We start from the raw sequence: 27,943 nt of genomic DNA, 5'->3' as shown, positions 1-27,943 counted from the left end.
TTCTGCAAGTGCTTTTCTATTTCGTAGACTAAGTACTTTTAGATTATTTTTGTGTAAACTACAAAAAATGTATTCTAATATGACTTACTAAACTCATTATAGGTTATCCAAAACTTTAAACTGATAAAGCCAACTTTCGCAGAAAATATCTCGCATGATAATTGTAAAATCAGTTTCATTTTCAAAAAAAAAACGAATATCCTCAGAGAATATCTGATCAGGATGTTATGTTTGTAAACATAGACCTGTGGTTTACAGCATTACTGCACATTAGTTTGCGATGAATACATACTTTCAAGCTATTTACCTTCCAATCATATCCTTTACATCTTCTGTTGAATGATACCACATTAAAAGATACCACTGCTTATTTGATGCAACCGTTGAACATATGCGCCTTTTTGAGATTGAATTGTCGTCAATGATGCTCGAAGCTAATTATTTGTAATATAAACACAAAAAGGACGTCAAAACTAGCACTGTCACACCTGCACTGGTTATCTGGATAATTACCTGCGTTAGTTGAAAATTTCTGAAATATGTATTTCAAAGTACATTGTAAAATACCGAAAGGCAACTATAGAAACACTCACAACTTTGCTTAAATAAAAAAAAAAATGTAATTATAAAATTTCAAACGCAGAGGACCAACATATTGAAAACCCAAATCCTACTGAAGGTTTTATTTTGCTTCGATAGTCATTATTCCTATGATGAAACTGAGAATGGAAATGGGGAAAAACTCGACCATATGGAGCATACAACAGCCGAATGCCACTCAGTAATGTGTCTTGAATGCAGCGAGAAACTCCCGCACCCGGAGATGTCATTCACGGCTGGCCCATAAACAAATATGTATACTAGTTCAGTGATAATAGACGTCATACTAAACTCCGAATTATAAACAAGAAACTAAAATCAAAAATCATACAAGACTAAAAAAGGCTAGAGGCTCCTGACTTGGGACAGGCGCAGAATTGCAGCGTGTTAAACATGTTTTTGAGATCTCAACCCTCCGATATACCTCTAGCCAATGTAGAAAAAACAAACACGCAACAATAAATTTATTTTCATTGTGTCAGAACCCTATATTATGTCAAATTTTTTTATCACAATCCAAATTCAGACAGTATCAAGCTTACAAGTTACACTAAATTCAAGTTAAAGTTTAGGAGCTTTTAAATATTATAATTTGACTAACTTTTGCTTCAACGCGGCAATACACAAATAATAATAAAAGAGGGCCTACACCCACAACGCCATTGACTCCTCCCATTTCCGGTATTTAGCACAACACTTTCCCGCCCTTATTACAGACACGTTCTCTCAACGGCTCATTGACAGCAGGTAGAGGTGTTAATTTAAAAAGAGAAAATGGTAAGTATTTGCAGTATTTAAAAAAACAAGGAAATGTATCATAATTTTTAAATAGCACAGAAGACAAGTTCTCCAGATAAATAGTAAAAATAAGATGCATTTTCGAAAATGATTATTTTGGGTGTGCTCGATGAGTCGATTTGTGAAGGATCCATTGTTTATTTTGTGGTTTATGTTTACAGTAAATGAAGTGTAATCCCTTTATAGATTTATGATTGTATAAAAAAATCACAATTATTTCCAAAAATCTGGACACTTATCAGGTCAGGAATAACCACCAATTGGTAGATTATACCTCAATTGACGTATAATCCACCAATTGGCATATATTGGTATAGACCAATTGATGTATAATGCAAGTTTTTTTGTAATAAAAGAGCATCATTGTGCAACTTGTAACCTATTTTATGACCATCTTTGAGTCCTCCGGTAGTTTCAGTTTTGTCAAAGCCTGCTGCATCTCTTGAGAATGGATGTGTACAACAATTCTTTTGTTGAAACATCTGTACTATTGACCATGATTGACTTTTAATAATGAAAGTCAAGTACATTTGTATTAACAAAGAGCTCCATTCACCTGTGGAGTTGTACTCATAGGAGGATTTGTTTTTGTAAACTAAAAGGACAGATTATTCATTGTCTGCACTATTGAAGCAAGATTTTTCATTTTCATTAAACCAAGGGACTGATTATTCATTTTCAAACTATATTTATGATATTCGAAAACATAAATTTTTTAAAGGATTTGTTTATTTTAAATAAATATATAATATAGTCAAGTCATTGTGTACCATTTAATCAGAATTAATCATTATCCTCTGCAGAAATTAATCTTTTATATTCCCAACTGCATGTACATGTATTGCATACCTATTTAGTAATAAAGTTTGGTTGTAACTAGCTTCTTTAAAAGTATTAGTAAACATATATTTCGCTGAGCGGAGCGAGGCAAAAAAATTTTTGAAGGGTTTTGGAGCCACTGAAGGCCCAAGAATCTATAGAACAAATGATGCAAAATCATGCTCTTTTAATAGGTGTTTCCCAGACCCTTTCTTAATCTGAAAATGCAAGTTTTGTTTTAATAATTTTAACTAAAGTTTCTAGGGACAACATCAAAAGACCAATGTGCATGATAAAGCAAAAATGGATTTCACATAGTTAAGTCTGTGTCTGCTGTTTTTTTTTTTTAACTCATGATCAAGTTCAAAACAAAATTACTAGATTACAAAAGGAATGCAACACTAACAGAATACAGAAGGGCAATCAATGAACAAAAGACAAATAATGAGAGAAACATTGATCCCAAAAATTCAGGCCTACGTCTGAGGGATAACAGAACTTGCTTCTTGCAAGGCCCTCGCCGTGTACTCAATTTGATATGGAGGCAAGTGTTTGGTCTTTTCCTACATGAGGCATTTGTCCCTGTTAAATATAAATGTGAGGTAAGGTTTCCTGAGACAATATACCTCCAGTTAAATGAAACCAATTTTCAGACATTTCAAGTATATTAATATCTATACTGTACTTTAATTATTAAAAAAATTGGGAAGTGTTTCCCATTTTTTGTGGGGAAAAAGATGAATTTATGAAGAATCTGATGCCATCTCATACTTTCGATTAGACCTGCCGAGTTATTTATTTTCAATACATTTCAAGTCAGGTAATTTATTTTCAAACTACCACAGAACAAACCATTTATTTTTGTGATTATCAAGGCTGAGCTATTTATTTTCAAAATCATCCTCCCCTCCCCCCCCTAGAATATCAAATGGTAGTCCCCTTATTGATTAAATGCAATATGTTATGTCACTATACTTTACTAGGAATGTTTGACAATTGTTTTCATACCAAAATATGGTTTTTAAGGAAATAATGCTCCATTTTGGTTGAATAATTTGCTTTGAAAAATAAAGAAATATACATCAATTAGTCTATACCCTTATATGTCAATTGGTGGATTATATCACAAATTGGTGGTTATTCCTGACCTGTTTATGCATGTAGCTCTCAAGTTTGGGAATTTCAATATTTGTTCTGGGCAGAATAATGCATAAATCCATGGGGACAGGACATTATTTTAATGATAAAAAAATTATATTAATTGAAAAAAGAAAATAGTGGATTTGAGGAAATAGGGGGGAGGGGGAAAATTGTCCTGTCTGTCCCTGAATGGCAAGTAACCCAGGGGAAATCCAGTCATTTTTGAATGGCAAGTAACCCAGGGGGGAATCAAGTCATTTTTCAAAAGGGGGTTCCCCAACCCTGGATAAAAAGGGGGTCCAACTATATGTCCCCATTCAAATGCATTGATCTTCAAAAAAAGGGGTCCCCATTCAAATGCATTGATCTTCAAACCCCTGCAACCCATCTTAAAAATGTACTAACAATGAAACGCTGAAGAATTTAAGCTCCTGAGAAATACAATAAAAACTTAATTAGAGGAAGCACATTAAAAACTATATTTCACAACTATTGGAAGTAGATGAAGAGGTAGACCAAATTCTTCTGTCCCTATAATGCATATATTTCTTAATTATCGTTTGATTTTATTGATTTTGCTATTTATTTTTATTTTTTTTTTGTATAATATAGAGATCGAAAGCTGTGTCCATACAGGAGATTCACATACAATTTGTTTATGCACGATTTTAGCTGATTTTATACATGTTTCAGCCATCCGTACCTATACATACATTAATAGATAAACAGTTTATCTATATTTGCATGTGCCTAACTATGAACATACTTGCCAACCTCTGACTATGGAAAATCATGTCATGACATGACATGACATGTCAAAAAGTGTGTGAAACCGTATGACGTGGATGCAGACTTTTTAATATGAATGTGGTTATGTTCAAAATTTAACATACAAATTTGTTTATATAAAAAAGCAATATATATTCTACTGTAAACTTTTATTGTATTAAGTGGTTTGTTATCTGGCTTTTAAAGCACCACCACTAGGCACATATGTAAAACAACTGCCAGTTTCAAGTTAAGCTACATTTATATGATAATTTCATATAACAGCACACAATATAAATGTAACATAGTCAAGTTCTGATAGAATTCAGTGTCAATTTCTTTATAATTGAAAATGCTCTCCCACAGTATAGGAATTGATATTTGACTGAATAAGCTTCATCAAGATTTAAAAGAATGTCATAATGTATAGTTTATTTTGCAATGTAAAATGTCATCTATTATCTCTGCCATTGCTTCCATTGCAATTGCCTGGTCAAAACTGGGTAGTTCATCAGATGATAGCTGGTACTATGAGAGCTGATCCAACACTTGAACAGTTCTGTACAAATCTGTTGGCTAGATTTGAATCTGAAATTTCCATTTAATAAACGTGTTAGATGGTTATTTAAATAGCTACATTGTATTTCTCCTCTCACATGTATTGTTTTTATCATTGCAACATAGAATGCACAATGCGTTACTTGTCACTCGAGCATTTAAACTCAAACTCCAAAATATAATTTATAAATCTTGAATCTTGGTACGTACACATCGTTTTGGCTTAACAATTATCGGCGCTTTAGACGACGGTATAGGCCCTGAAAACGACCTATTTCTGTGCACATTATCCTTATAAAGTGAATTTGAAAGAAAGTCACAAAATCGTTAAAACTAATCACAAACTACTTACCTTTTACTGTTTGTCCATATAGAAAAATAAACAATAGGGCAGCTAAACAATTACTTCAAATTTTTCGGTATTTATCGCGGAATAAGGAAAAAACCTGAGAATAATTATATCACTAACGACCAAAAAACGACAAGAACGAAAAAGCGTGTAAAGTGGTGAAAAGCGTGTACACACCATGTGACAAAATCCTCGCATGTAAACCATTGAAAAAGCGTGTACACACCATGTGACAAAATCCTCGCATGTAAACCATTGAAAAAGCGTGAACACACCATGTGACAAAATCCTCGCATGTAAACCATTGAAAAAGCGTGTATTACACGCGAATATCATGTCACTTGGCATGTATGACTATAAACAATGATCTTTTTGAGTCTAGATAATCCACTTTTTCAACATTTATACATTCTAGACTCAGAAAGATCATTGTTCATAGTTATTTGTTCACTTTTTGTGTAATTGGAGAATTGTATATTTTCAGAGGGAATGCATCAGTGTGCATGTAGGACAGGCTGGAGTTCAGATGGGAAATGCATGCTGGGAATTGTATTGTTTGGAGCATGGTATTCAACCTGATGGTCAGATGCCCTCTGATAAAACTGTGGGAGGGGGAGACGACTCTTTCAACACTTTTTTCTGTGAAACTGGAGCTGGAAAGCATGTGCCTAGAGCAGTGTTTGTTGACCTAGAATGTACAGTTGTTGGTATGTTGTACTTTAAGTTTTCTGCTTAAGTCAGTTTGATAGGATTTTTATTTCTTGACATTTTCTCACAATGAACGTTTTCATAGTTTGAACACAGGATTTATATGTATTGTTTATACTTATCAACAACAAAAAAAGTGATACTGACATCCTTCAACATATCTTTGATAAATAAAATGGACAATAATCTTATGTAAAGAGTACTGTAAATTCAGAAATTATTAAATTAAATTCAGTTGAAGCAAATGGTTTGGGTGTAGAATTCTTAAAAATAAAATTTGCCCAATGGTCCTTTGAAAATTTTGTGGTCAAAACCTTCAACCACCCCTTTTTAAGTGAGGTTACTAAAAAAAAAAAAACATTTTTATATGACTTTGTCGAAAGATTAAAAATTATTCAGAAAGTTATCCTAACTGATCAATGTTCCTACAAAGATTGAGTTATGTCCCTTGTAACTGAAGATTCATTTACTACTATATGGTTGTTCAAACAAAATTTTGTTCTGAATATGCATGAAATATTTGCTGCTCAGTAATGCTCATAGACTAACAGTTAAAAAAAGAGATGGTGTATCATCAACTCAGTGGTCAATTCGCGGTACTGACATAGTTAGTTGCATACTTTATATTTCAAAAATTCAGTGTTGATAAATTATTAAGAAACTACAAATGTTAAGTTCTAACTCCCTCATGCAAAGTTGACCTCAGATGAATTATTATTTTTATGCCCCCCTACTTCAGGTTTAAGTTTTTGGTCAAGGTAGTTTTTGATAAAGTTTAAGTCCAATCAACTTGAGGTAGCACTCCACAGTTAGAAAATAAAATTAAAAATGAACCACAAAATGTTTAATCATCTCCTATTCCTGGATTTCTAATACATTAACCTAACTGTTTGTGTTGTACATGTGCATATGTATGTAATCTGTATCTTCCATAGATTTGATTTTCAAAAGTTAAAAGGGGGAAATATAATTCCTTTAATGTGTATCCATGGCAACAATCTGCATTTATTTACCATAAAATATTGCAAAAAGGGGGGTGAAACTGTCACATATCCCCCACAAAATTTGAATCAAACTAGAATTTCAATGCCCATGAGTGATACCTTTTAAGAAACTGTTGACATTAACCTTCCTAATAATCAAATAAAAAATGGGTGTCTTTCGCCTCATTTTTTCGTAAAATTTAATCACCAATGACCAATGTATAGTATGGACATGCAAATACAGACTGTCATACAGACTGTCATACAGAAAACAGCCTATATTACATACATAACATAATCTTAATGGTCATATAAACCCAATAGGAAGGCTATTTTAATCATCAGCTATCCAAAAATGAATTTTATTCCACACTAGCTCTCATCTTTGAAAAATCCACAGGGGCCAAAATGCGAAACTACACACCTAACTGTGGAGTGCTACCTGAAACTTAGTACACATGTTTCCTATGATATGATATTTCTAATTTTAATGCCAAATTAAAGTATTGACCCCAATTTCACGGTCCACTGAACATGTAAAATGATAGTGCAAGTAGGGTATCTGTGTACTATGGACACATTCTTGTTGATACAGATTTAAAATTATTAATTTGTAAAAATGATATCTGTCAAATAAGTAAGAAACAGGAATTACAGATGTGAAGATAGAGGTATGATAAAAAATAAGTACATTTAGGCTTAAATTAAAATATTGTTTGTTTACACTTTTCCAACCATATTTTTTGAAACGGTAGGAAAAAAAATAACTTGGTTCCATACATTTTTTGTGATGGGAAGGCAGGTAGGTATAATATTTTATTCTATAGATACAAAATCTGCATGATATCATTTTTGTCGAGCCTGCAACTTTTGTTGCAGAAAGCTCGACATAGGGATAGTGATCCGGTGGCGGCGGTGGCGGTGTTAGCTCACTTCTTAATAGCTTTATATTTCAGAAGGTGGAAGACCTGGATGCTTCATACTTTGTATATAGATGCTTCATGCTATGAAGTTTCCGTCAGTCACATGTCCAATGTCCTTGACCTCATTTTCATGGTTCAGTGACCACTTGAAAAAAAAGTTCAAATTTTTTGTAATGTTGAATTCTCTCTTATTTTAAGTCATAGGATAACTATATTTGGTATGTGCGTACCTTGCAAGGTCCTCATGTCGGTCAGACAGTTTTCACTTGACCTCGACCTCATTTCATGATCAGTGATCAAGGTTAAGTTTTGGTGGTCAAGTCCATATCTCAGATACTATAAGCAATAGGGCTAGTATATTGTGTATGGAATGACTGTAAGGTGTACATGTCCAACTGGCAGGTGTCATCTGACCTTGACCTCATTTTCATGGTTCAGTGGTTATAGTTAAATTTTTGTGTTTTGGTCTGTTTTTCTCATACTATATGCAATAGGTCTACTATATTTGTTGTATGGAATGATGGTAAGGTGTTCATGTCTATCGGGCAGATGTCATCTGACCTTGACCTCATTTTCATGGTTCAGTGGTCAAAGTTAAGTTTTTGAGTTTTGGTCTTTTTATCTAATACTGTATGCCATAGGTCAACTATATTTAGTGTATGGAAATATTTTATGATCTTTATGTCAGTCGCGCAGGTTTTATTTGACGGTGACCTCATTTTCACGGTTCATTGCACAGTGTTAAGTTTTTGTGTTTTGGTCTATTTTTCTTAAATTATAAGTAATGGGTCACTTATATATGTTGTATAGAAGCATTGTTAGCTGTACATGTCTGCCTGGCATGGTTCATCTGACCTTGACCTCATTTTCAAGGTTCATTGGTCTTTGTTTAGTTATCTTGGTTAATGTTAAGTTTATGAGACAGTTGTAATAAAAAACTAAGCTTTATACTTAGGACTATCAACATAATATCAATGACTAGTATAGAAGGCGAGACATTTCAGCGTGTCCACTCTTGTTGTCTGTCAGGGCCGTATACCTAGGTATTCAGTCAACTGTAGGCACCAATCGGCAGGGGGTCGTAAAACGGTTTTCAGCGTTTAATGCTGCAAAATATTATGTACAAAAATATTAAATTTACTGGTTATTGTCGAGCCTTTGACCTTAGTCGAAAAAGCGAGACTAAGCGATCCTACATTCCGTCGTCGTCGGCAGCGTCCACAAATATTCACTATGTGGTTAAAGTTTTTGAAATTTTAATAACTTTCTTAAACTAAACTGAATTTCTACCAAACTTGGACAGAAGCTTGTTTATGATCATAAGAAAGTATCCAGAAGTAAATTTTGTGAAAATAAAATTCCATTTTTTCCGTATTTTACTTATAAATGGACTTAGTTTTTCTGCGAGGAAACATTACATTCACTTTGTGGTTAAAGTTTTTAAAATTTTAATAACTTTCATAAACTATCCTTGATTTGTACCAAACTTGGACAGAAGCTTGTTTATGATCATAAGATAGTATCAAGAAGAAAATTTTGTAAAAATAAATTTCTACTTTTCCGTATTTTACTTATAAATGACTTAGTTTTTCTGCGAGGAAACATTACATTCACTCTGTGGTTTAAGTTTTTAAAATTTTAATAACTTTCATAAACTATCCTTGATTTTTACCAAACTTGTACAGAAGCTTGTTTATGATCATAAGATAGTATCAAGAAGAAAATTTTGTAAAAATAAATTTCCACTTTTCCGTATTTTACTTATAAATGGACTTAGTTTTTTTGCCAGAAACAAAACATTCACTCTGTGGTTTAAGTTTTTAAAATTTTTATAATGTTCTTAAACTATCCTGGATTTCTACCAAACTTAGACAAAAGCTTGTTTCTGATCATAAGATATTATTCAGAAGTAAATTTTGTAAAAAAAAATTCACTTTTTCCGTATTTTACTTATCAATGGACTTAGTTTTTCTTCCAGTTAACATTACATACAGTCTGCAGTTAAAGTTTATAAAACATTTATTAGATTCATAAACTATCCTGGATTTTAAAACCAAACTTGGAAGCTTCTTTCAATCAAAAGACAGTATCGAGAGGGAAATTTTTATGGATGTTTTTCCTCATTTTTGTTGAGTCTGCGATAAACAGCAAAAGTAGGCGAGACACTGGGTTCCACGGAACCCTTACAAATTTTTTATATAATTACTCATGATAATTGTAATATACATGATGAAAAGTTCAAAGAATTATGAATAATGTACCATAACATCAGACTGGTGAATTAAATAACGCAGTACAATTTACAATATGCATTGCCAGCGTAGATCAGCGTATCCCTTTAATTAAGCAGCACTTCTCTTTGGTATTATTATATCTATTCTGTTCTGATTGATATATAGGTTTAACTTAATTAAATGTACATATTGACGATCAAAAACAGGCAGGTAAACACTGATACTACTATATAATAGAACTATCCTTTTGGCTAGACATCAACCATCAATCTTTAGAATCTTAAACCTTCATCCAAGTCACACAAACACATACAGACATAGTCGATGTCTAACAAAATTCAAGAAATTCATATTTCTTTATATCCTCTACTGTAAAATCCCTACATGCTTAGAAATTTGAATAATTGTGGCCATTACACGCAGATTTGAGAGTACTCAAAATTACTGGAAGCCAGTTGATTGATTGATTTTTTTTACATCCAGTGTCAAATATTTATGCAAGTTAAGGACCGTTGAACATTTATTTTTACAATAAATACAGCTTGAAGATAGGTCCTGTAATAGGTGTCGTCCAGGATGAAGGTCTGGAAATTTAAAAATGCCATGCATTGGAAAATGAGGGATTATTGGAAAGGAGCAGAAAGTTTACCTTTCAGTAGACCAACTACAAACTCCTCAAAGAGTTGTATTGCGTATAGTGGGTAAGATTTCGTACAATGGCATGAAGTAAAATAACAGACGTCTTGCTAGTTTGATAATGTAATGAAAGCTAAAGGAAGTACGTCAACTATAGTGACGTTACAATTGAGCGGCGCGCTTTACTATACATCTAGTAAGCAGACTTTACAACAAACTCGGGCCGCGCAAAAAATGAAATTAAAAGTAATAAAAAACTACAATATAAATTGACACTTGAAAAATTACTGAAAACTCTGAAGTCTCTGAAATGAATTAATGTCTATATATGAAAAACTAAACTTAAATTGAATTTACAGTCTTTGATTATGAATTATTTCCGTTTGTCCATTTCTTAAGTTTCTCTATGGCAACACTTTTTGCTTTACAGCTTAAGTTTCTAGAAGTAGAAGGATTGTTGAGATCACAATTATTGTCTATAGTAAAGTCTCTATTTTCTGACACTTCGAGAGGATAAAGTTTTGTTATTGGACGTGAAGTGAGTCCATTTTTAGTCCGTATAACAGCAGATCTCGTTTTCCCGTCACCTCCAATGTTCAGTTGATCAATAACGGCTAGATTCCACTTTGTCCTCGGTGATTCTTCGTACACTTGTACTACATCTCCAACTTTGATTGTTTGATTGTCCTTTCCGATGTTTTGATGATATTCTCGAAGAGAGGTAAGATATTCGTGTTTCCATTTGATCCAAAACTGTTGAATAATTTGAGATTTCAATCAAGACAGTTTATTCACAGATTCATGAGTCATCTCAAGCGTCGAATGCTCAAAGTCTCTATTATCAGGGTATGGAAGTGTTGTGATCCGACGTCCGTAAAGTAAATGTGCTGCGTTAGCGGTTCATCTAAAGGATCTGACGATACGTAAGTTAGCGGACGGTCATTCATAATAGTTTCAACTTCAGTCACAATTGTCTTAAGAAGTTCTATATTGATAAGGGAATGTCCCAAAACCTTTTTAACAGTCTTTTGTAATCCCTACCAATCTTTCCCAAAAGCCACCGTACCACGGTGCGCGTTTTGGTATAAATGTCCATGTTGTACCATAGTTGTTCAACTTTTCTGTAAGTGACGCTGATCGTGTGAGTTTCTCTATATGCTTAGCGGCTGCAATGTAGGTAGTAGCATTGTCGGATATCATCATTTTCGGTAACGATTTTCTACTTACGAATCTTCTAAATGCTAGATAAATGTTTCTTCTGTTAAATTGTCCACCACTTCTAAATGCACAGCGCGAGTGCTGGCACATGTAAATAAACATATGTAAGCCTTGCTTGTAGTTCCATCGTTGTTTTTCACTGTCAGAGCTCCCGTAAAATCAACTCCCTTTACTGTGAACGGCGGTGCTTCTCGTAGTCTGTCCTTCGGTAAAGGCGGCGGATCTGGAGCTGTATACGGTCGGCCTTTAACTTTTTTACAGGTCACACATTTGCGTAAGATACTGTTCGCAACTTGTCGTATAGTCGGTATCCAATATGTCTGACGGAGTAGTGTGACGGTACTTGACAGTCCTGAGTGTAAATGTGAAATGTGAGCATCCATTATAATGAGTCTAGTTAATCTATCTTTTGCAGGTAGCAGTATAGGAAATTTAGTAGATTTATCCAATAGCGCGTTATGAATACGTCCTTCACAACGAATCAAGTTGTCCTTATCCAAATAAAGTTTCAGTTGTTTAACTAAGTTGTGTGTCTTTGTTTCTCCATTTTGTAAGCAAAGCTTTACGTTCAAAAAGTGTCTTCGTTGTACTTCTTGTATCAAAGTATACGTTACATTCTGTAATTCTTGCATATTAAGATTTCCAGTACGTTTTTCTCTCGATCTACAGTTAACTATAAATCTTTCAACGTAGGCTATGACTCTCAAAACGTTCTTGAAAGAATTAAATCTGTCAATGTCAATTATGGTATTGATTTCCTGCGTTACACTGTGTGTACTCAGTATTTGTGTCGTATCAACTGTAACTTCTTGTTGAGCACTTGCTGGCATAATTTGCGTTTCATCTATTTTCCATTCAGGCCATATACTCTCGTTTGTTAACCAATCAGGGCATTTCATCCATAACATGTTGTCTCCAAACTTTTGAGTTGTTATTCCTCTTGATAGTAAATCGGCTGGATTGGATTCACTTTGACAGTATTTCCATGTAAACTTTTCAGTCAGTTCTTTGATTTCTTTCACTCTATTAGCGACAAATTGTTTTAACGTCTTGTTCGAACTCAGCCAGCTCAAGACAATTTGGCTATCGCTCCATAATATTACACGATTAACATTGATATGAGACAAAATATGAGATAGAAGTTGACTTCCAATTACTGCTGCCATTAGTTCTAGTCTTAGAATTGTTAGCTGTTTTAACGGTGCTACTCGATTTCTTGACATTAAGAGTGAACTTTTTCCTTCTGAAACTAGGTATGCACAAGCTCCGTAAGCTTCCATAAATACTTGTATCACATTGTCGCTGTTAGAATCCGAACAATTTGTAAAGTAGTGACGATGTATAACGGTCTTTGTTGCTTCATTAATATCTTTTCTGATGTCAATCCATTCTGTTCTCATATGATCAGGCAATGGCTCGTCCCATTTCATATTTTCACCCCAAAGTGTTTGCATAAACATTTTACCTCGTACGGTAACTGGACTGATGATCCCGAGTGGATCATAAATCTTGGACGATTCTCTAAGTACTTGGCGTTTCGTGATGAGGTCTATTTTCGTGTCTAGAATATTTTCAGCATACTTTAGTGTATCGTGATCTGTATTCCTACGCAAGCCTAATACTTTGACTACCTGTGCATTGTCGATAACTTTTTCAGACTCTGCAAGTTGTTGTAATAGTTTGTTATTTGATGCCCATGCGCATAAATTGAATCCACCATCTGTAAATAATTTGCGAACAACTTTGAAATATTGTGACAATTCATCTTCGGAATTAAAACTAGAAACAATATTATCTACGTATAAATCTCTCATTAAATTGTCAGTAAATTCTGTCTGGTGGTTGTTGATGTGTTTTGATAAAACAGCATTTAATATAAATGGTGAACAGGTGGCTCCAAATAATACAGATTTAAACCTATAAGTCCTGATACAACTGCTTGGGTCTGTTAGATTGCTTAACCAGAAAAATCTGGTGACGTCCCGGTCTGCAATATCTAGTCCAACGTTGAGAAATGCCTTTTCAATATCTGTACATATGGCGTATTTATTCATGCGGAATCTTAAAAGTATTGCGGTTACATCATTCAACTTCGGAGGTACGTTAAGTAAGCAATCATTTAAGCTGGCGGTGTCCGGTGTTTGTCTACAACTACAGTCATACACGATCCGGATAGGTGTAGTTGCAGAATCTTTCATCACTGCGTGATGCGGGATATAATGTAACTTGGTATTTGGTTTAACTAAATCTTCCTCGACTTTCTCTATAAACCCTGGCTTTTCCTGTTCTTCGATGATTTCTCCATACTTTTGTAACAATTGCGGTTCTTTACTAAGACGTCTTATTACATTTTCAGTCCTACGAAAGGCAACTGCTTTGTTTGACGATAATGGCGGGTGGTTGGATTTCCAAGGTAGCTTGGCGACATACTTGTTGTCAAGAAATGACACTGATGAGTTTTCATAAATCGTTTGAAATTCGTCTAGCTCTGTATTTGTGTTACTGTCTTCTATACCAAGGGGACTCGATTTCCCAAAACTTGGTTTAATTACATTCCTCTGCTTTATGAGACACGATAACGTTCAATATTGAACTTCTGTTTGATTCTCTAATACTTGTCGTTGGTCCAGAAAGTAAATATCCTAATTTAGACTCGATGGCAGTCGGTCCATTACCTCTTATGATTTTATCTCCTACTATACTCCAATAATAATCTGCCCCAATAAGTAAATTAATATCAAACATGTCATCTTCGGTTATTGGGTGTGCTAATTTCAAGCCATGCAAATGTCTCATATTAACTACTGATTTCATGTGCGTTTGTATCGGTAATGCTATTTCAGGAATGACAAGTACCTCGAGCGGTATGTTTTCTACATCGTCAGTTTGTAAGTAAATTGTTGCCGATTGCATATGCCTAACTTGTCTGTTTTGATCTTCGAATCCAGAAAGATGAACTATTTCGGTCCCGTTTATACCTAAATCTAGTTTTCTGGCGAGTGATTCTGTGACAAATGATCTCTGTGCTCCTTTGTCTAGTAAAATATTAGCATCTGTTGACTGTGTTCCTGAGCTCACGCAAGCAACAGCGGTTTTCAATATAACATTTGATGTTTTATGTGGTGCGAGGGAGGAGTGTAATACGGTTTTACCATTATCTTCGTTTACTTGTTCATGTGATTCGTTCATACTGTTATTCTTAGTACATATACTTGTATGATGACGTTTGTTGCATTTTTTACACGTGCTTGTAGATTTGCAATCAGCTAATTTGTGACGACCGAGACAGTTAAAACATAGCCTCGCTCTCTTAATTACAGCTGTGCGTGCATCAACGGTTGTGATTTTTGTGCAATTAACGGCTATATGCCCATTTTCATGGCAAAAAATGCAAGATTTAATGAAAGGCTTTTTATCCGAAACTGACTTTTCGGGTTTTCCGAATGTTGAGTTTGAACGTGTCTTCATACTAGTTAAAAAGGTAGCTGTAGCAAGTGGTCTTTCTACTTTATCCGGTAATTTTCCGGCTTCCATAATATTTAGTTCATCGAGAAGCGCTTTGCGTAAATCATGTAGTGTCCAGTTTGTGGATCTGTGTTCTCGTGCTAAATGTTGACGTATCTCTGCGGGTAGTTTATTTAGAATAACAGGAACTAGTAGTGATCCATACGTATCGTCTGTCTGTCGGAGTGACTCGAGACCTCTTACATAAGTTTCTGTCTTCTCATAGTAACTACTGAGGCTAGTAATTGTATGAATTGGAGCCTGTAAATCAAGTAAGGCCTGCATGTTGGTTTGGACTATTTTATGAGTTTGCACGTATCTTTCCTGGAGTAATGCAATTGCTTTGTCGTAAATTGTGTTCGTCATGGAAAAACCTGCTATAGTTTGTAACGCTTCGCTTTGTAGAAGGGACTTTAAGTAGTTGAATTTTTGTGCATCACTCAGTGTAGGATTTGTGTGGATCACAGTTTCATAGGAGTCCCAAAATGATTGCCAGTCTAGTATATCTCCGGTAAATATAGGCAAGTTTAACTTCGGAAGCTTGTGATACTCGCTGTTTGTGCTAGACGATGAGCGTGAATTTGAGCTATGTGTATTTTGTTGGTTTGCTGATGTTGAAGGTTGACTAATAAATGTAGATGGAACTGATTGTGTATTCGGTATAAAATTATCGGCATGAGGGTTCAAATTCAATGAAATTGATACATTTGTGGGTAAACTCTGATTTTGAACTGACTGCTAATTTTGTGATTTGCCGTAATTTATATTCTAAATTGTACATGTACTCATCTGAGTCCTGTATTTCCCCTGCTACATCTTCCTCCGAAGTTTGCTCCAAGATCTTTTCGTTGATATTTTCTAAAATTCTTTTCTTCTGTGTGACTGCTTCTAATAGCGTTGAAATTTCTTCATAATCAGCTTCGGAACTTTGTTGAATTTCTTCGAATTTCCTCAGGAGTTTCGTAACTGCACCTTTGTGTCCCACTTGGACAGCTTTCACCTAAGCTTCCATTATTTCATCTGGTTTCGGCACCAATAATTGTGTATAGTGGGTAAGATTTCGTACAATGGCATGAAGTAAAATAACAGACGTCTTGCTAGTTTGATAATGTAATGAAAGCTAAAGGAAGTACGTCAACTATAGTGACGTTACAATTGAGCGGCACGCTTTACTATACATCTAGTAAGCAGACTTTACAACAAGTTGCATTCTCTCTACAACTAGGCATCGGATTTAATATCCCCATTCTGACCAGACGTGACTGCGTATTTATACATCCTGCACAGCCAAACTGACGACCAACATTGGCAAGTCGGGTGAAGACAAAGTGGAATGCTAGTTGAAAAATAACAACAACTAATAAAAAACTCATGTGTCTAAGTTGAGTTTCATTCAAGTTTTTGTTGATATTGATAGAAGTGAAACGCTCTGAACCAAAGTTCTAGTTTATAGTTTCTATATAAGGTAAAATTGTAAAAACATTCAATTCTATCCAATATTCCATTCACTAAGGACGAGAGACTAGTGTACACATGACATTCGATAATTAAAGAGTTTTGACAACTTCACCAGCTTTCATCTACAGATAACGTTGTTAACAACAAAAAAATATTTGTGGAAAAATTATGTGTAGGCACGTGCCTAAAGTGCCTAACGGCAGCTACACCCCTGTCTGTATTAATATTGTTTAAGTATGCTTTTACTATGAAGTTTCTGAGACTATTAGTATAATAGTCCAAGGAAGTTTTTCAAAAAAATTATGTAGAATGTGAAGTTAATTCATATACACTACTATTTTTTTTTCAAATATCAAAATATAGGGCTGTGCAGCGTAATTCCGACGTTTATATGCCTGGAACTGTGAAGAGTTTTAACTTACACTAAAATTCTGTACTACGTACCTTTACCTTAGAAATAAAAAGAATATTTGACTAGAATATAAAGCCACTGCCCATTTGCATTTCCCACCATCATCTTCTTGCAACCAGTTGGAAGAGCTAAAACTAAGCATTTATCTTATTTTATATTCAACCCTAGAGTGTTTGAATTTCCCTATGTGCCAGTGTTTCCTATAAAAATGCTAGAAGACTTGGAACTCAGTTGTCACTACATCGCATTTATAAATGGTCTTTATGGAAAAACTTGGCGATTTTACTGCCAATTATTCTCCATTTTACAGGCCTTTGGTTCATGTCAGATATAAATGATATGTCAAAGTTGGTCGAAGGCATCGTTAACATAACCATCCTTATCTACGGATCACCAAAGGCCATCCCTACATAGGATACAACGTCCGTTTACTTAATATTTTATACACACGTTGATAATTTTGTTTTGTACTAACTTTTTTGAATGAACCCTGCTCTTGAAGAATAAATACACACAGGGCAACATTCATCATGATTTTAAAACTGTCCACATTGATTTCAAATCAATGCTTTCGGTCCTACTAAAAAGCGCCCGGGAGCGCCTGGGAAAAGAAAAAGCGCCCGGGGAAAAGAAAAAGCGCCCGGAGAAGGAAAATTAGCGCTCGGAGAAGAAAATTAGCGCCCGGGAGAAAAAAATAATAATATTTTATAACAATTTTTTTTTCCTTAAAAAATAACTAATCATTGCTTGTTTTGTCCTTAATATAAATGGGGATATGTACGATGCTACATCTAAAGTGTTGTTGCACTTTTACATTTTAGATTTCAAAATTGTATATAAGTAAGTAAATAAATATAAATAAGAGTATATAGAAGAATCATGAAAGACATTGTCCTCGATCAAAATGTATATTTTGTTATTTAAAAATAATCGGTGCCTAAGGTCTAATATTTTCGCAACTGCATGGTGAACACATTTTTTTATACAGATACTGAGATAGATTTATTATATCATTTTATAAAACTAAAACTGCTTCAATATGTTCAATGGCTATGCTTATCAGGGTTTTAATGCTTAGACTTAAATTTAAACCAAACACCTGTTTTTTACCCCCTTGTTTTAACTACGGTACATGTATAGTACTGCTTTTTTTCATGTGCTGATTTATTGTGTGTACCTCTTTTAATTTTTGATTAAATTAATATTTATCTGTGAAATTTGGGTTGTCTTATACATTTTTCATTTTGATATCGTTTTTGAAAAACATGTCTTTTGATGTCTTACATTTTATAAATCTTCCGCATAAACTGTGATCCATTGTTATCAATCTTTCGAAAAGTATTCATATTGTCGAGCCTGCAACTTTTGTTGCAGAAAGCTCGACATAGGGATAGTGATCCGGCGGCGGCGGCGTTAGCTAACTTCTTAAAAGCTTTATATTTTAGAAGGTGGAAGACCTGGATGCTTCATACTTTGTATATAGATGCCTCATGTTACGAAGTTTCCGTCAGTCACATGTCCAATGTCCTTGACCTCATTTTCATGGTTCAGTGACCACTTGAAAAAAAAGTTCAAATTTTTTGTAATGTTGAATTCTCTCTTATTATAAGTAATAGGATAACTATATTTGATATGTGCGTACCTTGCAAGGTCCTAATGTCTGTCAGACAGTTTTCACTTGACCTCGACCTCATTTCATGGATCAGTGAACAAGGTTAAGTTTTGGTGGTCAAGTCCATATCTCAGATACTATAAGCAATAGGGCTAGTATATTCGGTGTATGGAATGACTGTAAGGTGTACATGTCCAACTGGCAGGTGTCATCTGACCTTGACCTCATTTTCATGGTTCAGTGGTTATAGTTAAGTTTTTGTGTTTTGGTCTGTTGTTCTCATACTATATGCAATAGGTCTACTATATTTGTTGTATGGAATGATTGTAAGGTGTACATGTCTAGCGGGCAGATGTCATGTGACCTTGACCTCATTTTCATGATTCAGTGGTCAAAGTTAAGTTTTTGAGTTTTGGTCTTTTTATCTAATACTATATGCCATAGGTCAACTATATTTGGTGTATGGAAATATTTAATGATCTTTATGTCAGTCGCGCAGGTTCTCATTTTCACGGTTCATTGCACAGTGTTAAGTTTTTGTGTTTTGGTCTATTTTTCTTAAACTATAAGTAATAGGTCAACTATATATGTTGTATAGAAGCATTGTTAGCTGTACATGTCTGCCTGGCATGGTTCATCTGACCTTGACCTCATTTTCAAGGTTCATTGGTCTTTGTTTAGTTATCTTGGTTAATGTTAAGTTTATGGTACAGTTGTTATAAAGCTTAGCTTTTTACTTAGGACTATCAACATAATATCAATGATTAGTATAGAAGGCGAGACATTTCAGCGTGTGCACTCTTGTATTATTGTTAAAATTGAAATATTCATACTTGTTTTTGTGCTTTATTACAAATGTCTATTATCTGAATTTGCAAATTAATTGTCTAAAATAAAAAAAAAATCAATTTTCATATCTTAACAAATTTGTCTCATGCCAATAAAATATCTATATATTTTCCCCGGGCGCTTTTTCTGTTCCCCGGGCGCTATATTTTCTTCTCCGGGCGCTTTTTCTTCTCCGGGCGCTTTTTCTTTTCCCCGGGCGCTCCCGGGCGCATTTTAGTAGGACCCAATGCTTTGAATCTCTAAATGCAAGTGATCATGTCAAAAACACTCGTGATACCAAACTGACTAAACCTTTTAAAGGGAAGATAAAATCAGAGGATTAAGTTTTAAAAAGTTTTGAGGGGGAAATACAAATAAAAGATTTTGTCGGAACCAATTCGAAGGGTCGGTCTTTAAAGGTCAAACAAACAATATTTTAATTTAGGCCTTGCATGTATATGTGTGTAAAAACATTGCCTGTTCTTTTACCTGTCTCCTTTATATTTTATAAATTGTGTTTCAGATGAGATAAGAACAGGTACATACAGACAACTCTTTCATCCTGAACAATTGGTATCTGGTAAAGAGGATGCTGCCAACAATTATGCCAGAGGTCACTACACAATTGGTAAAGAGATTGTAGACATGGTTCTTGACAAAATTCGTAAACTGGCAGATCAGTGTACTGGTTTACAAGGTTTCCTCATCTTTCACAGTTTTGGTGGTGGCACTGGATCAGGATTTACTTCCCTGCTTATGGAACGTCTCAGTGTTGATTATGGAAAGAAATCTAAATTAGAATTTGCGGTCTATCCAGCTCCTCAAATTTCGACTGCTGTTGTTGAGCCGTACAACTCAATCTTGACCACTCACACAACTCTTGAACACTCTGACTGTGCCTTTATGGTTGATAATGAGGCTATCTATGACATATGCAGACGTAATTTAGATATAGAGAGACCCTCTTACACAAATTTAAACAGACTAATTGGTCAGATTGTCAGTTCCATTACTGCTTCTTTAAGATTTGATGGTGCATTAAATGTTGACCTTACTGAATTCCAGACCAACTTGGTGCCATATCCACGCATTCATTTCCCACTAGCTACATATGCACCAGTCATTTCTGCAGAAAAAGCTTACCATGAACAGCTGTCTGTTGGCGAGATCACCAATGCTTGTTTTGAACCAGCCAATCAAATGGTAAAGTGTGACCCACGCCATGGTAAGTACATGGCATGTTGTATGTTATACAGAGGAGATGTAGTCCCAAAAGATGTCAATGCTGCCATTGCAACCATCAAGACCAAGAGAACCATCCAGTTTGTGGACTGGTGTCCTACTGGTTTCAAAGTCGGCATCAACTACCAACCACCAACTGTTGTACCAGGAGGTGACTTGGCTAAAGTACAGAGAGCTGTCTGTATGTTGAGCAACACGACTGCAATTGCTGAAGCTTGGGCTCGGCTTGATCACAAATTCGACTTGATGTATGCCAAACGAGCTTTTGTACACTGGTATGTTGGTGAGGGTATGGAGGAGGGAGAATTTTCTGAGGCCAGGGAAGACTTGGCAGCTCTAGAGAAAGATTATGAAGAAGTTGGTGTTGATTCTGCTGATCAAGAAGGAGAAGAGGAGGGGGAAGAATATTAATTCTTAACTTTGGGTTTTATGTTGCATACAAGGAACAGAATTTGTGCTTTCAGTATATTATGCTGCAATGTTGTGAACAGAATTGGTGCTTTCAGTATATTATGCTGCAATGTTGTGAACAGAATTTGTGCTTTCAGTATATTAGTGCATGCATACATGAAATTAAAGTCAGATCATTACTCAATAGGCAAAATTGGTTTTAATTACATTAAATTTCATTAATCAGAGTTTTGACATAAATGATATATATATATATATTTGTACACTTGTCTCACAAGGTGAAGAAAATTAAGAACATACTGTAGTGTTCATTATGACATTTAAATCATACAGTTTTTTAAAAATTTTTTTACAGTTTTGTTGGTTTTAAAAAAATGATTAGCAACTTTCTTGACATTAACATTTTGTAATGACTTTATTTCATAGGGCCAGAATTTTTTAATTTGTTGGTTTACGGATCCGCCGACCCGATTTTGCCGATTCCTAGAATAAAAATAAAATTGACTTTTCATGCTTTTTTATTCCCGCCGACCCAAACAAATACATTATCCCTGAAAAATAATTAAATTCTTCTTTTTTTTTTATTAAATGCAATGCATGAATCACTAACAAAATTGATAACACTCTCTGTTGTGAAAAAATAAAACTTCCAGTTTACGTTTCTAAAAATAGACAAATCAATTATAACTGACCTTGGAATGTCGTTTACGCAAATAATTTTGCGGAACGAAATCTGCGTTTAAAACCAATTACACAATAAGTTCGTTTCCCTTATTTGTCATCAGTCTGTAAGATGCATAATCTCATAGAAATAGACTTGTCCAAATGTGGACAGGTGGAAAGCACCTTGGAAGTAAAAGTTCTGAATATCAACAAGTCATTTAGAATTTTCTGGGTTCATGGATAATAAAAAAAAAATATTGTCCATTTGGATAAAAAACGGGAATGCATGACACCAGCTTAACCCGATATTCTCGTTTTTGTCGAGCCTGCAACTTTTGTTGCAGAAAGCTCGACATAGGGATAGTGATCCGGCGGCGGCGGCGTTAGCTAACTTTTTAAAAGCTTTATATTTTAGAAGGTGGAAGACCTGGATGCTTCATACGTTGTATATAGATGCCTCATGTTACGAAGTTTCCGTCAGTCACATGTCAAATGTCCTTGACCTCATTTTCATGGTTCAGTGACCACTTGAAAAAAAAAGTTCAGATTTTTTGTAATGTTGAATTCTCTCTTATTATAAGTAATAGGGTAATTATATTTGGTATGTGCGTACCTTGCAAGGTCCTCATGCCTGTCAGACAGTTTTCACTTGACCTCGACCTCATATCATGGATCAGTGAACAAGGTTAAGTTTTGGTGGTCAAGTCCATATCTCAGATACTATAAGCAATAGGACTAGTATATTCGGTGTATGGAAGGACTGTAAGGTGTACATGTCCAACTGGCAGGTGTCATCCAACCTTGACCTCATTTTCATGGTTCAGTGGTTATAGTTAAGTTTTTGTGTTTTGGCCTGTTTTTCTCATACTTTATGCAATAGATCAACTATATTTGTTGTATGGAATGATTGTAAGGTGTACATGTCTAGCGGGCAGATGTCATGTGACCTTGACCTCATTTTCTTGGTTGAGTAGTCAAAGTTAAGTTTTTGAGTTTTGGTCTTTCTATCTAATACTATATGTCATAGGTCAACTATATTTGGTGTATGGAAATATTTTATGATCTTTATGTCAGTCACGCAGGTTTTATTTGACCTCGACCTCATTTTCACGGTTCATTGCTCAGTGTTAAGTTTTTGTGTTTTGGTCTATATTTCTTAAACTATAAGTAATAGGTCAACTATATTTGTTGTATGGAAGCATTGTTAGCTGTACATGTCTGTCTGGCATGGTTCATCTGACCTTGACCTCATTTTCATGGTTCATTGGTCCTTGTTTAGTTATCTTGGTTAATAAGTTTATGTGACAGTTTTGATAAAGCTTTATACTTACGACTATCAGCATAATAGCAATGATTAGTAAAGAAGGCGAGACATTTCAGCGTGTGCACTCTTGTTTCCGTGGACGAGTCTATTACGTTTTTGACATGTGTGTTGAAACTTATTTTCGTACGACGTTTTTTGCATGTTTTTCTTTATCAGTTTTCGTTTTTGAAGATCATTACTCGCCAAATTTTCTGGAATTGATTAAGAGCTACGCGAATTTGTTTTTCTTGTTTGTGAAATGATGATTTAATTTCGTCTTTGTCTGTGAACACCCCCCTTTTTTACGGCAAATCATTAGACAATGTCATGCGATATTTATGACAGCTGAGCAAGAATATTCATCGAACTAAAATTTGAAATGATGACAAAATAGCATACAAACATTTTGTTAGAAAGGTGAAATGAATATTTATTTTGCATTTTTTTTTCTGTCTTGAAAGATTTTTTTTTATTTTTTTTCCCGACCGACCGACCCGACTTTTTCATGGGGAAAATCCGTAAACCAACAAATTAAAAAACCGTGGCCTAGGGAAAGTATTCAATCTTTATCTGTCTGGTGTCAAGAAAATTTTTCAGCAAGGGTTAAAGTAATTTAATTTAAACAACAGTTTATGTAATTTAAGGACACCTCAAAATATGAACTGAAGAAAATAAATGTCAAAATGATTAACAATTCAATTGTACATAAACTGTTTTAACATGAACACAGTTAGTGGCAAACTGTTTTAACATGAACACAGTGCAAAAGTGTAGGATAGACTGAATTATTGAAGTTAGGAAAAGTTTCAAATAAAGACCCATTTTTTTCACATCAAACAAGCATTTTGGAGAGACTTTCCTATTGATTTTTGATAATTAATTTTCTCACTACTAATTTATAACCTCTTATTTTTTACCTTTTTATGAGTTCATCGTTTAGCAAATGTACTATAAATACTTACTTTTTGTTGGGAAGTTGTGTATAAACATGAAGTATGTGTTTGATCATGTGATTTTGAAGGGAAATGTATAATTGATATTTGTGTCCATATTGGATTCATACACATTAAATGTTCAAATGCAATGGTTAATGAATATTCTCTAGTATTTTTTAATTATCGGTAACACGGTAACAGCATTGAATCTGGTAAACATCCAAGGTACTTTCTATAGTCTTGCTAAATTAGAGACCATTTCTAAAACATAAAACATGGAGATTATATTTGACAGGAAAAGTATACATGTATTAGAAAATAAAGTCTAAGAGGGTTTGAAAATTGAAATTTGACATGCTAGGATAATTTTCTAAATTAGCAATATGAAGTTACCCTATTGTCAATTCATGAATTATAGGGAGTCATAAACATTGACCCAAATGGAAGCATATGCTTGTTAGGTAGGTCTTAAGTTTCAATCTTTAATACTGCTTTTTTCCTTTTTCGTTGTCAAGAACAGTAAGAGCAAAGATTGGACAGCTTAAGAGTTGGACATACAAGCTCTATAACATGTAGACTTAGCCACCAATAATCAAATGAGTCACATCTTTGTGTCCTCACTTTATCAAAATTCCAAGCTATAATTTCTGGTAATTAAGATTGTTTGTTCTCTTTTGGAATAAACATTTTACATCTCAAATAGGATATCCTTTTGTACTGTAATTACACAGAATTAATTTGGTATCCAATATTTAGAGATGACATTTAAACTGCATTTTTCCCCAATTATGTACTCAATGATTTAAATCTGACTATTTTATATTGAATTAAATTCAAAATTGGTATTTGAAATTAATTTTTCTCTGCACATATGTCAGAATTTTTCAATTGAAAATGTGAATTAAAAAAGAAAATGACCAGGAAATAACTTTATCAATGCAGATAAAGGACTATTTCTTCTAAGCACTACATCATATAATTCAAACCATTATATCAACATTCCAAATGCATTTAACAAGAGAAATTAAGTAGAAATTAAAAGTGAATACTATGATTATACCAACTTCTCATCCACAATTAGTTTCTAACTGAGACCAATTAGTGTTTAAAATATGCAAAATTCATTTGTTTTGATGCTTTAATGATTTGCACAAGTTTGAAAGATTCTTGAATGATCCCTTCTATATTGCTGCTATATTCTTAAAAGAAGATTGGCGATTGGCCATGGGATATTTATTTATATCCCCTCTGTAGAAGTTGGGGCTATTTTGTATTTATCTTGTCCTAGTGTTAGTCTAAGAAAACTTTCATTACACTTTCTCTGGTACTTAAGGAGGGTACAAAAAAAAATCAGCAAAAACTTAAACATATTTTTTTTCATTACAAACTTTATTTATTACAATATTAGTTGGTACTTATGATATGGTACAAAAATCAACCAAAATAAACCAATTCATTTTGGTCCCAGATGATTTTTAAAATGTATATATATCGTTGAAAAAGCTTCAAATTATCTACCTTTGGTGAAAAATTGTAACATTTTTAGCATTAGAATTAAAATATCTTCCTCATCGGTGACCTTTCTATTATTTTTTTCAAATAAGCTGTACTTTAACTAAACTATTGAAAAATTTAAGCGATTTCTGGTATTTAGATATTACCTTTTTTAGCTCACCTGGCCCGAAGGGCCAAGTGAGCTTTTCTCATCACTTGGCGTCCGTCGTCTGTCGTCCGTCGTCTGTCGTCGTCCGGCGTCGTTAACTTTTACAAAAATCTTCTCCTCTGAAACTACTGGGCCAAATTTAACCAAACTTGGCCACAATCATCATTGGGGTATTTAGTTTAAAAAATGTGTCCGATGACCCGGTCAATCAACCAAGATGGCCGCCACAGCTAAAAATAGAACATAGGGGTAAAATGCAGTTTTTGGCTTATAACTCAAAAACCAAAGCATTAAGAGCAAAACTGACAGGGGTAAAATTGTTCATCAGGTCAAGATCTATCTGCCCTGAAATTTTCAGATGAATCGGACAACCCGTTGTTGGGTTACTGCCCCTGAATTGGTAATTTTAAGGCAATTTTGCTGTTTTTGGTTATTATCTTGAATATTATTATAGATAGAGATAAACTGTAAACAGCAATAATGTTCAGCAAAGTAAGATTTACAAATAAGTCAACATGACCGAAATGGTCAGTTGACCCCTTTAGGAGTTATTGCCCTTTATAGTCAATTTTTAACCATTTTTCGTAAATCTTAGTAATCTTTTACAAAAATCTTCTCCTCTGAAACTACTGGGCCAAATTAATCCAAACTTGGCCACAATCATTATTTGGGTATCTAGTTTAAAAAATGTGTGGCGTGACATGGCCAACCAACCAAGATGGCCGCCACAGCTAAAAATAGAACATAGGGGTAAAATGCAGTTTTTTGCTTATAACTCAAAAACCAAAACATTTAGAGCAAATCTGACAGGGGGAAAAATTGTTTATCAGGTCAAGATCTATCTATCCTGAAATTTTCAGATGAATCGGACAACCTGTTGTTGGGTTGCTGCCCCTGAATTGATAATTTTAAGGAAATTTTGCTGTTTTGCGGTATTATCTTGAATATTATTATAGATAAAGATAAACTTTAAACAGCAATAATGTTCAGCAAAGTAAGATCTACGAATAAGTCAACATGACCGAAATGGTTAGTTGACCCCTTTAGAAGTTATTGCCCTTTATAGTCAATTTTTAACCATTTTTCGTAAGTCTTAGTAATCCTTTACAAAAATCTTCTCCTCTGAAACTACGTGGCCAAGTTAATTGTAGATAGAAATAATTGTAAGCAGCAAGAATGTTAGTAAAGTAAGATGTACAAACACATCACCATCACATAATTTTGTCATGAATCCATCTGCGTCCTGTGTTTAATATTCACATAGACCAAGGTGAGCGACACAGGCTCTTTAGAGCCTCTAGTTTTCTTAAAAAAAAGTACCTTAACAAAAATTAATGCTTCTTTCAAAGGTAGATTGTGAGCTTAAATGAATGATGACCCCATATTTTTATTTTATTTTTTCGATTAAGTAAAGGATAGTTTATTTATAGAAAAAAAAGTGAAATCCTATATTTAAAAAAAAAATTGATTTGTACCCGCAAGCCCCCTTAATTCAACCTAAGATTTTCATTCTTATCAAACTTCATATTTGGTCAGCAGCTTGATATTGATGAGTTGTAATGTGTAAGCACTTTTTGGATCAGTCAGACACTTCCTGTTTCCTATACTTTAAATGACGGTACAAGACCCCCATGGATAGTCAAGTTTGGGCTACGCTAGGTATGACAACTTGATGATGCAGCTCTTTATTGTTGGCTTTTTAGCTTACGTGGCCCGAAGGGCCAAAGTGAGCTTATGCCATCACTTGGCGTCCGTCGTCGTCTGTCGTCGTAAACTATTTCAAGGAATCTTCTCCTCTGAAACTACTAGGCCAAATACTTTCAAACTTTAACTGAATGTTCCTTAGGGTATCTAGTTTATAAATTGTATCCGAAGTTTTGATCTATCAACAAACATGGTCGCCATTGCTAAAAATAGAACATAGGGGTCAAATGCAGTTTTTGGCTTATAACTCAAAAACCGAAGCATTTAGAGCAAATCTGACATGGAGTAAAATTGATTATAAGGTCAAGATCTATCTGCCCTGAAATTTTCAGATGAATCGGACAACCCGTTGTTGGGTTGCTGCCCCTGAATTGGAAATTTTAAGGAAATTTTGCTGTTTTTGGTTATTATCATGAATATTATTATAGGTAGAGATAAACTGTAAACAGCAAAAATGTTCAGCAAAGTAAGACC

At 34.3% G+C, this 27,943-nt stretch overlaps 1 protein-coding gene across 1 annotated transcript; it reads left to right on the top strand.

Annotated features, from left to right (window-relative positions):
• Window positions 1-1,284: 1,284 nt before the first annotated feature.
• On the top strand, window positions 1,285-21,458 carry LOC143069550 (tubulin alpha-1 chain-like). The gene is made up of 3 exons (XM_076244242.1): window positions 1,285-1,377; window positions 5,517-5,739; window positions 20,072-21,458. Exons 1-3 carry the CDS (start codon window positions 1,375-1,377, stop codon window positions 21,199-21,201), a joined length of 1,356 nt encoding a protein of 451 aa, XP_076100357.1. The 5' UTR covers window positions 1,285-1,374; the 3' UTR covers window positions 21,202-21,458.
• Window positions 21,459-27,943: the final 6,485 nt, after the last annotated feature.

The sequence above is a fragment of the Mytilus galloprovincialis genome, chromosome 1, assembly GCF_965363235.1.
Source record: "Mytilus galloprovincialis chromosome 1, xbMytGall1.hap1.1, whole genome shotgun sequence".
Taxonomy (NCBI): domain Eukaryota; kingdom Metazoa; phylum Mollusca; class Bivalvia; order Mytilida; family Mytilidae; genus Mytilus; species Mytilus galloprovincialis.
The sequence above is the reverse complement of the archived record's forward strand: the minus strand, read 5'-3'. Positions and strand labels throughout refer to the sequence as shown.